Source organism: Zingiber officinale, chromosome 8B (assembly GCF_018446385.1).
Source record: "Zingiber officinale cultivar Zhangliang chromosome 8B, Zo_v1.1, whole genome shotgun sequence".
In the NCBI taxonomy this organism is placed as follows: Eukaryota; Viridiplantae; Streptophyta; class Magnoliopsida; order Zingiberales; family Zingiberaceae; genus Zingiber; species Zingiber officinale.
In genome coordinates, this window is record NC_056001.1 from 880,858 (window position 1) to 895,242 (window position 14,385).

The 14,385-nt window shown below is 38.6% G+C and overlaps 4 protein-coding genes across 5 annotated transcripts; 2 read left to right on the forward strand and 2 right to left on the reverse strand.

Moving 5' to 3' along the window:
* Window positions 1-7,015: 7,015 nt before the first annotated feature.
* Window positions 7,016-9,189, forward strand: LOC122017646 (squamosa promoter-binding protein 1-like). Its single transcript, XM_042575312.1, has 4 exons — window positions 7,016-7,126; window positions 7,227-7,479; window positions 7,569-8,088; window positions 8,791-9,189. Exons 3-4 carry the CDS (start codon window positions 7,739-7,741, stop codon window positions 8,948-8,950), a joined length of 510 nt encoding a protein of 169 aa, XP_042431246.1. The 5' UTR covers window positions 7,016-7,126; window positions 7,227-7,479; window positions 7,569-7,738; the 3' UTR covers window positions 8,951-9,189.
* Window positions 9,190-9,964: 775 nt separating this feature from the next.
* On the reverse strand, window positions 9,965-10,826 carry LOC122013364. Its single transcript, XM_042569622.1, has 3 exons — window positions 10,672-10,826; window positions 10,424-10,579; window positions 9,965-10,339 (listed from the first exon to the last, which is right to left on the reverse strand). Exons 1-3 carry the CDS (start codon window positions 10,782-10,784, stop codon window positions 10,303-10,305), a joined length of 306 nt encoding a protein of 101 aa, XP_042425556.1. The 5' UTR covers window positions 10,785-10,826; the 3' UTR covers window positions 9,965-10,302.
* A 185-nt stretch (window positions 10,827-11,011) lies between these two features.
* Window positions 11,012-11,898, forward strand: LOC122015571 (probable pyruvate, phosphate dikinase regulatory protein, chloroplastic). The gene is made up of 3 exons (XM_042572546.1): window positions 11,012-11,028; window positions 11,093-11,517; window positions 11,599-11,898. The coding sequence occupies exons 1-3, from the start codon at window positions 11,012-11,014 to the stop codon at window positions 11,700-11,702; spliced, it is 546 nt and encodes a 181-aa protein (XP_042428480.1). The 3' UTR covers window positions 11,703-11,898.
* A 296-nt stretch (window positions 11,899-12,194) lies between these two features.
* LOC122014584 lies at window positions 12,195-14,365 on the reverse strand. Of its 2 annotated transcripts, none has more exons than XM_042570867.1 (5): window positions 14,139-14,365; window positions 13,840-14,000; window positions 13,631-13,724; window positions 13,290-13,449; window positions 12,195-12,723 (listed from the first exon to the last, which is right to left on the reverse strand). In XM_042570867.1, exons 2-5 carry the CDS (start codon window positions 13,951-13,953, stop codon window positions 12,633-12,635), a joined length of 459 nt encoding a protein of 152 aa, XP_042426801.1. In that variant the 5' UTR covers window positions 13,954-14,000; window positions 14,139-14,365; the 3' UTR covers window positions 12,195-12,632. The 2 variants fall into 2 exon arrangements, with proteins under 2 accessions (XP_042426801.1, XP_042426802.1); XM_042570868.1 differs by having other exon boundaries at window positions 13,840-14,004.
* Window positions 14,366-14,385: the final 20 nt, after the last annotated feature.

Below are 14,385 nucleotides of genomic sequence, written 5' to 3' on the forward strand. Positions count from 1 at the left end.
GATGTGAGCAACCCAAGTTAAGTTAGGGTAAATAGGCATAAAAATAAACTAACTAATTTTGCAATAAAGTGGAAAAAAGATAGAAAATTTTGGTCTACCTCCCCCTAGACTTATACTTTTCCTTCTCCCCCTTTGATCACATAAAAAATGGGGTTCCAAGAAAAAAATCTAAGGGTTAAAATTTAGAAAATGTTGAAAATTATTTCAATGAATTTTTGAAGACATTTCTAAGTGAATGAAAATTTAAACAAAATTTCTAAGTAAGAAAAATATTTAGCAAAAATTTTTCTAAGTTTTTGCAAGAAAAAATTATTTTTGAGAATTTTCTAAAACAAATTGAGTAACTCTTTAAAGCATTATTCAATTTCAAATTAATACTTTTTCAGTTAGTTAATTAAACTTTTATTTCAATACTTAGCTTCGAGGCAATGGCGAGGCATTAGACCTTCTTGGTTATTGGAGCAACAACCACTTTCTTAGACAAAGCCGCATAAAGAAATTAAAGGTTCAATTTTCTCGCTAAAAGTACTATATTTAATTTAGATCAAATTCTCTAATAATTTTTTTTCCCATTGTGATATTTAAATTTCCACTTTAGTTTATCATAATTTCTCAAATCATAATTTTTTAAATTTGAAGCAAAAAATATTGAGCATGCAGAAAATTGTATCATTTCTTTTATCATGTTATTTTCTATTATTAGTTTGTCGAAATTCTTTGATCGACAAGCTGTTGCATGAGTTTCCTTTAACCCACTATTTTTAAATAATTTTTTGGGTTTTCATTCGTAAAATCCTTTCGATAAAATAATTTCTGATTTGTAAAAATCTTTTGACAATATATTTTCTAATTCGAAAAAATCTTTTGACAATTTTTTAATCGAATCAAACAATAGGTCAGGAGATGGAGACCATACCTGACTTACCTTGTCGACTGTTGATTCTCCCTCTGTTGAGCTACTTTCTCCTGACGTTGCTCCCCCTTCATCGATGCTCTTGATGCTTATTGAGGAATAGCATATTGCATCTTCTGGTAGATACTCGGCGTTGAGTGTTGTTCTGACAATTTCCTCCGTCTCGGATTCTTCTGACGGTGGTTCGGTGTCCATCGAGGAGTTGGATTCGACTTCAAGTGGTTCTTCGTAGAGCTTCAAGAACTTTTCCCAAAGTTCTTTTGCGCTTTTGTATTTTTCGACTCTGTCGAGATCTTAGGCAGGTAATACGCTCAAAAGATAAGACTTAGCCTTACCATTTGTTATAAATTCGTCACGCTGCTCATCAGTACATTGATGCTCCTCAAGTTCTTCTCCATCTTTGCTTTTGGGCACTTCAAAATCATATTTCATAATTAATAAAATACTAAAATCAGTTTTAAAATAAACATGCATTCGTCGCTTCCAAAAAGCGAATTCCCCCTCGAAAGTTAGTGGGTAGATGTTAGCTCTGACCATCTCGTTGCTTCAGTCAGCGGTTAGTCCTCTTGAGACGTACTCGGCTCTGATACCACTTGTTGGACCGCTGGGGCCGGCTAGAAGGGGGGTTAAATAGCCCGCAAAAATAAAGACCAACCCTTCTCGAACTTCTTAAACTAACACTTGTATAATAATTAATAGACAGAAAGTAAAAGAAGAGGCACATAGGGATTTACTACTTGGTTACAACCGGGGAGGTTGTTAATCCAAGGAAGATGTCGCATAGTATCTCCTTCAAGCGGAGAAGCCTCTTACAACGATTAAGCGTAAAAACAACGAAGCTAATCTAGAAATGAAGTGTACAAGTGTTGGAAATGAATTGCCTGAGTTCATTGAAAACTTCTGGACCAAGGCTGTATTTATAGCCTTGGTCGGAGCGTCCCGAAGGGTTCCAGGTGTCTTGGGAGGGATAAAATTTTATCCCCTACACACGGATCGCAGTTTGACCGCAATCAGGATAAATTCCAACTCCGGGCGCCCCGGAATGTTCTGGGCACCCCGGGTGGAAAAGTCAACCTCGTTGACTTTTTCAGCCCGGGTCTTCTGCTCCGGCTCCGTTCGCCTTGGTCCAGGTCTTCTGCTCCGGTTCCACTCGCTTGGGTGATCTCTTCCATCCGGAATAGGGCTCACCCGAACCCAATTTCCGGTCTTCTCGAGTAGACGTCCGCTCCAGCTTCTCATCCCTCGGTATCGTCGTGTGCTTCCTTCTCGTCCGCTAGCGTACTCATCCACAATCTTCGTCCCTCGGTCGCACCCCGTGCCGACCTTCTTGCTAGCTGTGTCTCTTGCTCCCCGAGCAGTCTTCCTCTCCAGCTTCTCATCCCTCGGAATCACCGCACGCTTCCTTCTCGTCCATCGGTGTACTCTTTCGCAGCGCCTCATCCCTCGGACGCACCGCGTGCCGTACTTCTCGCTAGCTGCATCTTCCGCTCGACTACTTGTGCTCCTAAGCTCCTGCACACTTAGACACAAGGTTAAAAACACAATCTTTTTTGTGATAAACCAAGAGTACCTCGAGAATGATCCCGATGTATCTAGTACAAAAGATGCATCACCAAGATCTTTCATCTCAAAATTCTTAGCTGGAAATCTCTTGGTTTCATGCAATAGTTCTATATTTTTACTAGCGAGAAGTATATCAGCAATATATAAAACCAGAAAAATATATTTACTTCCACTGAACTTATGGTATACACAATCATCGACTATATTCATCTCAACACCAAATGAGATGATCACTTGATGAAACTTAAAATACCATTGTCGAGATGCCTGTTTGAGTCTATAGATGAATTTCTTGAATTTGCAAACCATGTTGTCTGATTTCCAAACATAAAACTTTCTGGTTGCATCATATAAATTGTTTGATCAATGTCACCATTGAGAAATACTATCTTTACATTCATCTAGTATAACTCAAGGTCAAAATGTGCCACTAATGCTATTATAATTCTAAAAGAGTTTTTCAACGGAACTGAAGAGAAAATCTTTTTATAGTCAATGCTTTTTCTTTGAGTAAAGTCTTTTGCGACAAAACGAGCTTTATACATTTCCATATTGCCTTTCAAATCCCTCTTGATTTTAAATATCCATTTGCAACCAATGGGCTTCGCACCTTTAGGCAATGGGACAAGATCCTATACGTCATTATCGTCCATGGACTTTATTTCCTCATTCATGGTAGCAATCTACTTGAGAGAGTTAGAACTTTCCATGACTTGACGGAAGTTGATAGGATCATCCTCCATCAATCCAATATGTTTACCTCATGTTCCTGAAGAAATATAATTTAATCATGTGGCACTGTATTTCTTCTCTCTCTAGTGGATCTCCTTAATGGCATAGGTTCTAGAGGTGCTTGAGTTTGTTCATTTTGGATATTGTCTTAAATAGGAAGATTTCCAACATTGTTTTGATATATTGTGTTTTGGTCAGGGTCAAGAACGAGATCTTGATCAATGCCTAAAACACCTATGGGAATATTGACAAATTCTTCATCAAAGACAATATCTCTAATCGTATCTCCTCCCGCAAACTCAACATCCTCAAAGAACCGAGCATTTTCTGACTCAAAAATTGACTTAGCTGTGGATCACTTGGACCCTTCGGTTGTTTCTTTGGAGATGATGTATATGCAACTTCCTTAACCTTCCTTTTTTGTACTGGTCCCTTCCGTTTTGAAGTAGAGGCAAAATGAGCACTTTCTATCTTATCTTACTTTGTCCTTCCCTTTTCTTGAACACAGTGTGATATAAGCTCATTCAGAGACCAGGTCTCTTTCTGACAATTGTAGCTCACTTTAAACTAATTAAACTGTGGTGGAAGAGATATCAAAATCAGATGCACCAGCAAGTCCTTAGAGAGGACAAGCTTGAGTACTTTCAATCTAGAAGCAAGGTGACATATTTCCATAATGTACTCTCGTATGTTGTCTTTACCCCTATATCTCATTGAAACTAAATTTGCCAGGAGTGTACCAATTTCAGACTTTTCACTCTTGGCAGACCTCATTTCAATATTTTGAAGGAACTCTTTTGTTGTAGTAATGTCCATAGACATTGTGCCCCTAAAAGTTTCTGGAATGACTTTCTTCATGATCATGAGATATATGCGATTCGACCTCTTCTATTTTCAAATTACCTCTTTTCATAAGATGTACTTTTATCAGTAATAGCTGGAGGACAGCAACTCTTATCTCAAGGTCCAAGTTTATGACTCCAAGAACTATAAGTAGGTTTTCTTTCCATGATTTGAAGTTTGGCAAGGTCCAAGTTCATGACTCCAAGAACTATAAGTAGGTTTTCTTTCCATGATTTGAAGTTTGAGTCATTTAACATTAGAATTGAATTGATGTTGGAACTGATATTAGTAGGAATCATATCTGAATAGAGAATAAATAGCCAAAATAATATACATGCTTGATAATTATCTATAAAATTTAAAAATCAATAAATTCAAATAATGTAAATCCCATAACAGAATACCGGAAGCTCCATTAATAATCTAACTTTGGACAGAAATTATTAACTTGCAAATGATATCCTAGTGTAGCAATTAAACACTGATAGTAAATAACATGTCAAATAATAACCTTCTTTTGGGCCAATAAATTATTCACATGTAAATAACTGAATAACTATCACATGTTTATCACCATAAGTGTACATGTAATCCTAAAAATATTCATCTTCCTTTAGGCTAACTAATATTCATATAAATTACATACATATAACCTGTTATATTTTTAAAATAAATTAACATCTACAAAAGAAGTGACTTTGGTGATATTTTGTTTCAACTAATTATTTTAAATATATATATAAAGTAACCATGTCATTATATAAATAAACTGAAAATTTAAATTTTAGATTGCACCAAAGTTATGTGATGGGTTAGGAAGTTGAAAAGCTAAAATCTTTGGAATTCTGAAGCCAAAACCATGAAATCTATTGGAATTTCAAACAACAAAATCTTTGGAATTCTAAAGTCATGATGTGAAAAATTAAAATTATGGTAAGAAATCATAAGTTAAATATAGCATACAAGACTGTAATGTAACCACTGGCAATATTTCACTTCAACCATTGTTGCCTGACATTGGCCAAACGATGATCGATTTGCTCGATTTTCAATGGCTCCAAATCCTGAAACCATAATTGATCTAGAACATCCTATATCGAATAATGTGTACTAATTCTTCATGATTTAACATGAATACATGCTCTTATACCAATTGTTGTATAATAAATTCATATAAAACATGTCTAAAATCATCATGTCAAATCATCGAGAATATTGATGTACCAAAACAGAAGTGTACATGAAGTCATAATCCTGTAATCCGTGAGATCAGTGGTTGATCTTCTAAATCTATGCATTCTTTTTTGAGAGCCCTTTTAATTCTCTCGGGTTCTTATTTTAATAATGTGATTTAAAATATGGGAACATAATATGTAAGATATGGGGACTATCACCCTTAAATAGATAATTCAACAATTACCTATTATTATTACTATTTTAGCCCATCATTAAAATAGAAATTATACTTTTGACCTCTACCCATAAAAGATGCATATCTTATTAGATACATTAAAGTCCAATAATCAAAACTTTAGATGATCATTTTAATTTGAGCTTAATTTATTATTGAACAACCCACAATATGTAATCTCCCACATATAAGCCTATATAATTAATTGATCCAATAGTTACTATAGATAGGGTTCAAATCTTGATAGAGCCAAGGAAAAAAAGTCCTTTCCATAATGATCAATCACATATAATCATAAAGTTGATGATATGAAACCGTTGGGGGTGCTTCCATCGAGCTAAAAAGTAATAGGGCGGATCCAGAATTATATATATATATATATATATATATAACTACGAAAATTAAATTAAAAAAAATTGGAAGTCTTATCTTCTTCGACGGTCTCAACTATCTCTGACTATGAGAAAAGATAAAACAAAAACTACTTTTTTGTTAAAGAGTAAAAAGGACAAGCACTGTTGTTGGTAGATTGGAAAACAAAGGAACGAAAAGAAGAATGGTTATTGCTCGTGATAAGAGGAAGAGGAAAAACAGAATTACGATTGGAGAGAAGAAAAAATTAATTAAGTTACCCTTGAGAAGGGAAAAAGATAAAACGAAGGAAAGAGAAGATCAAAAACACAAGAAGTCGACATGATGAGGCTTACGCGTGAGACGAGACGGTGGTGAGTAAGTGGAAGAAAATAAAACAGAAAAAAGAAAGAATATAACTTTTAAAATCCCCTAACTTATTTTAAATCGATTCATTTAATTTAATTAAATTTGATCTAAGCAAAATCAATCAATTTCAACTTCAACTAATCTAGTCCTTATCTTCGCAGTTCCTAGTTGAATTTTATTCTACCCCAATTCAATTTTAAATCAGCATATTCATTTCTTGTTTAATGATTTATTTAGTTTATTTGTTTATTTTTAAAAAATAATTATATATATATATATATATATATAGAAAGTCGGGATGGGCTATAGCCCTGGATCGGAGGATCGGACTGGTCTAGCCATCTCTGGCTATAAATGGATTAACTAAATAGGTTCCTACGATGTTAAATATGACTACTGAGTATTTGTGGTGCTCAATTATTGGCCATTTACTGTGATGCCTAAATCAAGAAATAGTTCGCATTGGATTATTTTAAAGTAAAAAAGAGTCTACCAAACATGACCTAATAAATGAGTACTACAATTCTTAAATGTTGATCAGTAGAGATCCTTGGGCTTCTTCAATTCCCTTACTCATTTGGCCCATACCACGAACCATCTTAAATTTGCAGTTTTGCCATCCCCAAATTAGATTTAAAAACTCAGATCAAATCAATCCTTATCGAAGAATATCTCCTCAATTATCAAAAAAGAAAGAAAGAAAAGCAAAAAAACTACAACCGTAAACTTCGTGCTGACATAACTCGATTTTGTGTAAATGGATTCATCATTTCTCTCCCGTCCGTCAGTCAATTAATTATTAGATGCGAACGCGATGTCACATTTTGGGAAGCGGAGAAGCATCTAGTTCCAATCGTATCAATGAATAACTAATCTAAGCACTCAACTCCATACCTAATCAGTGGCGGGCGGGCGGCGGCGCGCGGCGGGAGGTCGCAAGCTAAGTGAGGGAGGGAAATGCATACCCATTTAGTTTTAGTTAAGCCTCGAACGAACACCTGTAATAACTCCTATAATTCCATCCGCTTCTTTTGTATTGTCTAGGATCACGCGCAGCTCAGCTGTCGGGCGACAGTGGAGGTGAGAGAGACCAGTCGAACTGTACGACTACCACTGCTCTGCTCGCTGGTTTAGTCCTGGTTCTTCATCAAAGTTGCTAGCCATTGAGTTGAGGATGGAGGTACGAGTGCGATAGCAAGAGAGGTAGGCGTGTCGAGGGCGGAATGGCGGAGACGGAGTCGAGGGTACACTCAGCTTCGCTCAGCCACCACTACACACTCCGAACTAAAGACAAAAGGTACTCTTTTTCTTTTCTTTTTTTTTTCTTTGATTTCAATTTGGATGTATTTTTTTTTTTTTTGCTATTTCTGCGTGCGTCGATTACAGGAGCGACAGAAGAATCTTTGATGGAGGAAAAAAAATTATAGGCAATAGTTAAGCATCGACTCCTCCTCTCTCACGCCTGCCTCAGTGGTCCACGCGAGGCCAACGCGCACCTCGCCCTCTTCTCACCTTTTTCCTCCTCCTTGCGCAAAATTCTCTGCTTTGGGCCGACCATGGAGCGCTGGGAGCCGGCGGCGGAGCAGCAGAGGAGGAGCCAGAAGGAGAGGGCGGGCGCGAAGGAGGTGGCGACGGGCGCGTACGCGAACGGGGACGAGGAGGACGGGGAGGCAGCGCCCGGCGGCGGGGTGGAGGAGGACAAGAAGCGGCGGCCGTCGATGTCGTCGAAGAGGGGGTCGGGGAGCGGAGGGGCGTCGCCGCCTTGCTGCCAGGCCGAGAAGTGCTCGGCCGATCTGGCGGAGGCGAAGCGGTACTACCGGCGGCACAAGGTGTGCGAGGCGCATTCGAAGGCCGCCGTCGTCATCGTCTCCGGGCTTCGACAGAGGTTCTGTCAGCAATGCAGCAGGTCGCCCCTGTTCCATCCTCTGCTCTGAACTTTTTTTCTTGTGGGAAGGAAAAGCAACAGCTTTACCTTGGGGATTCGTATAATTTTGTCATGATTCTTGCTCACTGACAAATTTAGTCTTAATTTTCTTGCTTACTCTCTTGTTACTTTAGCTAATCGATTTATCTTAAGAGAGGCGATTTCACTAAATTAAAAATTGCAGTCTTTTATAGCTACCTCATCGTTGTCTATTGAATATAACACTATTTCTCTTCTTATGTTCTCTGAAGCAGAAGAACATCTACGCGCTTCATGAAAGGAGACAAAACTAGCTTGTTTTCAACCTGTTCTCAGAAAACCAAAGAGTGTCAATTTACTTTTCCATATTGTGACATGAAAAGCACTTATGATGCAATTTAGCTAAAGCTCGTCATGTCCTCTCTTAATGTGTTCTCTTGCCACAGAATATCGTTCATCTTCTCATCCAACAATGTTCTCCTCAGCTTGTAGAAGCTTGATATTTGCAGTTGCTTTCGATTTTAGCCTTGTAATACGTCATAGGCATTAATCTATATAACTAAAATTGGAAAGTGTGCTATAAACTGAATGCAGTACTTTTTTGAGGTTTTATATTATAGGTCCAGACTCCAGAGTTATATATATGTGCTAAACTAAGTGCCTTAATTTACATATATCATTGATTCCAATATAATTTGTGTGCAGATTCCATGAGCTATCGGAGTTTGATGACTCCAAGAGGAGCTGCCGTCGGCGTTTGGCCGGTCACAACGAGCGTCGCAGAAAGAGCTCCTCTGAGGGGATCAGCTCATCAGACGGGAGGATCCAGACAAGTGAATCTTCTGGTGGCCGCTTCCAGATATGAACAACCCCTCCATTGAATGGAAGCATGCTCTCTCTCTTCTGTCATGCTATGTCTTTCTCTTATCTACTACGTACGTACTAAGTGTTGCTAGATTTCTCAGCGACATAAACTCGCATAATCTAAGCACACTAGCATATGATCAGCTGGTTTGATAATTGTGTATATAATTATCGATTATCTTGTGATGACATATTGAGACTTGAAGTTGTTATATATTGGCGCTCTATATTCACCTTTTACTTCCCTTGTTGGCATCCTTTTAACTCCAATCTTTTAATCTCATTAATAACATCGTATCATACAGTCTCATATCCGGCCATCTTCCTCCTGTAGGAAAGATGGCTATGAAAGAATGAACGGCCGGCAACTGACCTCCTCCACGTGCAGTCTAACACAATCGACCCGAGCTAGAACGATTTGGTACTTAATTTAAACTACTAAACTCCTTCAGATACAAACCCCTTGCACGGGCATGCAGTAATTACTCTCTGCGAGTAAAGGACATTAGCAGCAGGAAATGGTGTCACGACCTGAAGAACTCCCTTCCTACATAACAAAAAAAACATACTCATGGCTTCTGACAGTACCCGTCTGTACGTTCTAACCATTCGATTATAAGCACAAAGCAAGCACTCAAAACTGAAATGATGATAATGTTCTTTTTCAATCTAAAATAAGATCGCAGTCAGAAGAAATATGCTTAAAAAAACAAAAGTGCGCATAGATAAAATAAAATAAATGGGTGGCATTGCTGATTACCACTTACAAACTAATTTCTTTTCGTCGTTCTATGAGAATCGAGACTTTATCTTTATTTTTCATTCGTCTAGTTCTTTAATTTAATTATTTGGTTGAGAACCCACATAATCTGGCATGCTTCCTCAATTGCTACATTTGCTGCTCTGGATGGCAGTAACTCGTATACTCGCTTATAGCAGTCTTAAAATCCATCAAAATAGAAATTTCACATTCGCTCCCTTCTTTCAGGCCAAGTCGGTAGAAGAAGTAGAATAATTCCTTTAAAATATGACCCTATGAAAAACAAACTAAAACTTGACAACTTTTTTACATTTACAAAGAGTTGCATTGACGAGGAAATAACTTGTTTGATACAATCGATTAGAGATGTATCTAAAAATTTGACATCAAACTAGACTCCGATGATAAATGATAATAGGACAGGAACCTCCCCCGTATGCGATACTTCTTCACATCCTCAAGGAATAAAAGAACACAAAAGGTAAGAAACACAGCTATCAACGCAGCAGAAGATCCTGCTGACCATAAATATTTACAATGAAAGTTGGTTGGCCTTGAGAAAGGTACAGTCTGTTATTTGGATTTCGGTGGCTTCATGAGTTGAGTTCCTGAGAAACTTGGACCCGCCATCTGTGCAGATGTAACGGAATTTTACTAGAAACATAGAATTCAGGAATGGGAGAATAACCAGGGCACCATGTACAACTGGTTTACCTCGTGAGGAGAAACTTTGCTAGTGGGCTTAAACTCGGGGTCTCAGCCAGTGATGAGTTAAGTCGTTTCTTCCCATCAACAAAATCATGGGAAGAATGCTCCGCGAACATACTGACAGCTAAGTCATGAAGCTGCTTCACTTTAGGCTCCTTGGAACTGTGTGGTGAGATTGAATATGCTCATTGGGGGGATCCCAATCACATAGCTGGTACGAATGTACTTTGTAAGTGAGATGAAAAAGGAGGTACCTCTCTAATTGTTGAAGAATTTTAACAACCAGAGCTTCACAAGAGCCAGGTATTTCGTGTTCCAAATCCATCAATGACTCTGTCACTTTTGCAACTGTTGCTGCTTGAGACATATCACCAGTAGCCTACAAGATATAGACCCAAATAGAATTGTTGATCAAGTTCAGAGGCTGAATCAAGGAGACAAGGAATAAGTAATTTAATTAATCAATATGTATGGACAGGGAAGATGAATGCTGTTCCACAACAACAAAAACTAGACGAACAGATTCGTGTTCACATCAAAATACAAATTTAACAAGTCTTAAGTATACCCCTATAAAGTGCTCCTTACGAAGAAATGAAGAACCCATTAAAGTCTCACCTTGGAATCGTTACCAGTTAGTGGAGCAGGAGTTTGAACCTGAACCTCGGTCAACAGCCAGGAAAACTCAAAATTCTCAGCAGAATATTTCAAGCGTATTGAAGCTATTGATTTCACAATCAAACAAGATGATGGAGCTAAGCCCCAGAACTTGAACCATGCTCACATTGTCCTCGTTGGCGTTTCCCGCACTGGGAAGACACCCTTGTCCATATATCTGTCTCAAAAGGGGTATAAGGTGGCAAATGTTCCGATAGTAATGGATGTGGACTTACCAAAAACACTTTTTGAGATAGATCAAGGGAAGATCTTTGGATTGACAATTAACCCAGTTATTCTGCAGGCCATTAGAAAAGCAAGGGCTAAAAGCCTTGGTTTTAACAGTGAGATGAGAAGCAATTATTCAGAAATGGATCATGTGAGGGAGGAACTGGAATATGCCCGTAAAATATTTGCACAAAATCCAGTATGGCCAGTGATTGGTAAGTACTAGCTATTCAGGTTCGGTTTCCTGTTTACGTTAGTCATCTCAATGCTTATATTTGCTTGGTTATCGATTACAGAGGTTACCGGAAAAGCAATTGAAGAAACTGCAGCTGTTATAGTCAGGATGTATCATGACAGGAAGCAAAAATGCTCCATGCCACGCATTTCCAAACGGTACTAAGAATGAGTCGGTAAATATCTGTATATAGTCCAACAGAATAGTTCTCTATATTCTCTGTATATATCATAGTACCAAATCTTGCTGAAATGGGTTTGATCCACCCATTGTTGGTAGTTCGTGATTAATTTTGAATGTTTAATTGTATATGGATTATGGAGACATCTAGAGAATGACATAGTGCCCCATTTATCTCAAATGTGTGTGAAATACATTGTCAATATGCTGAGGAAACATGTGATGAAGTTTGACAGTTTCCATCTGAACTGAATGAGTGAATAAATAATATTAGTTTGCGGTTCTTTCAGCATATATATTCACTGAATTTTTTTCATCTCCTTGCTTGATTCTTTTTTGTACCTGGTTTGCTCCTGTATATATTAAGCATCTATTTAGAGTTCAATTCTTTTATTTATTTCAGTTTAAAACCCAACCTGAATTATATTCAGCATCACACATGGCGCTAGCTAGTTTCTGAGAGAGATGAATTAAATAAATATGTTGCTAACAGACAAAATAGAAGAATCTCTCTGGTGTCTCCAAGATGAACTATTAAATTAGTAGGGAATCACCAAACCACCAATATCATACACTCACCAAAACATTAAAAAAATGAGTAGGCAAGGAAATTGACATACAAATTTCCATGTGACTTTCTTACACGTTCAAGTAATCTCCTTTTTGCAAGCACTACATGCATGCTCCTTCCTTATCTCGCGGCCATGCCTACTCCTCGTGGGTCCCTTATCTTCAATATCGATATCTAGACTTGGTCCATCACACAAGCAACAAGTGGAATAGGATTCAAGCGTACGTGATCAATTTCAAACACGTTTTCTATGGTTTTTGATCCTGTAAAAGAGAGAATGCAAAATAATAATAATAATGGAGTTGTGAAGTGTGGCACGAGTGTTGGTCTGGAGTCCTGAGCCATCACCCGGAATCGTCGTCGACAATGGTACCGTTGTTCATCCTGCTTATGGCGATAGTAAAGTAGAGGAGTATCAGCGTTCCCATGCAAGACCTGCACCAATGTGCAAGTGATTTCATGTTAACATTCACGTACAACTATTAATTAAAAAGACTATCGAGGAACACAGCTTCTGTGAAGCTGCATGCATTTCACAATTCTTTCCACTCAATTGTAATTGACGTCCAAGATAATTTCAGAGAATATATATCGAAAATTTGATTAAGTAAACGATGTCAAAATTGATGGCTCGTCATAATAATCAATGAATCATGCATCGCCGTGTGATCCTGTGGACCGTAAACGGGGTCTGTCCAATCACCAAAGAACAGACACCCAACTGCCACTTTCCAATCAAAAAATAATTTATTTAAGTTGACTTCAAGTAATTAATTAATTTTATTAATGCTTCAAGCACAAGAAACTTTATAATTGTCCCGTACATCTCACTTTTATGACCTTTAATCCATCAAACCGAAATCAAAGCGAGACTTTATGAAGTTCGACAATAAAGATGGTGCGTTATGATTTCCAGGTCGGGTCCTTGTGAAGCTTCTAAAGCTAAATACCGAAACGTAGAAGCGAAATTCAAGTTGAATAAAGCGAAGATTAAAGCTTACAAGGAAGCGAAGACCAAAAGCACTCTTCTGGGATCGCGCCACCCAGGCGGCCGCCGCCCGGTGGCAGCTCGTCTGTGTCTGTTCACGGCGGCTGCGGCCGCGACCTCGGCCTCCCCTTCGACGGCCACGTAGAGCGGCTTGTCCTTCACGCCGGGCCCATCTGACGTACGCCAGACGAACACGTCAGTTTTGTTGATAAACTCCGATATATTATATAAAAATATAAAATTTCGGAAAAATTAAAGATGTCCACATATCGCAAAACAAAGCCGTGAAGCTAACGACTTTTTCTAAGGTGCAACGATGAGGAAAGCAATCAAGGAACGAGAACGACGACTCACCTAAAGTGAGGACGGAAACAGCTTCTCCTCCTCCGACGCCGCCGCCGCTGCTTCTTGGTGGTCCTCCTTTCCTCGACAAGCTCTTTGACATAGTCTTTAATTAAGCGGAGTCCAAAGAGATTATTAGTTATACGAATTAGAATCCCAACTTGGACTATAGAGAAAGCACAAAAGCGGGGGAGAATCCAAAACTAATTAGTAAAACTTACTCGTGGAGTTGCAGGAGGGCGATCAAGTGCAACGCCGAGTTCGGCGACGTCGACAGCCACGAAGCCGTCGTCTGACTTCTCGCCGTCGTTTCGCGGAGGGTTGTCGGAATTCATTGCGGAATTCGTAGCCTCTGCTAGCTCTTCTGTCCTTGGCGAGAGACCTTTCTTGATGGATTGAAATTATGAAGGCAGACGTGCAAATAGAGTGGAAAGCGCATGTGAAACGATGGTATTTAATTGCGGCAACGACTTGAATGAGGAGTTGACCTGATTTAGATCGGAATGGAACGGAGGATTACCTTTTGCTTGTCGTCTCCAACGCTCACAATATGAATCTTTTGGGCGGATGATAAGAGTGGTTCGATACTAAATCAGATATGCGGACTGCAACTTTAGGAAGGGAAGAAGATATACATGATCGAGTGGAATTTGGAAGAAGAACATATTCTTAGATGCCTTGTTGCAGAGGAACAATACTAACGTGTCGTCTGGACTGGGAAACAAAACAGAGGTTAAAATATTTTGAGGGGCCTTTTGTCTAACCCT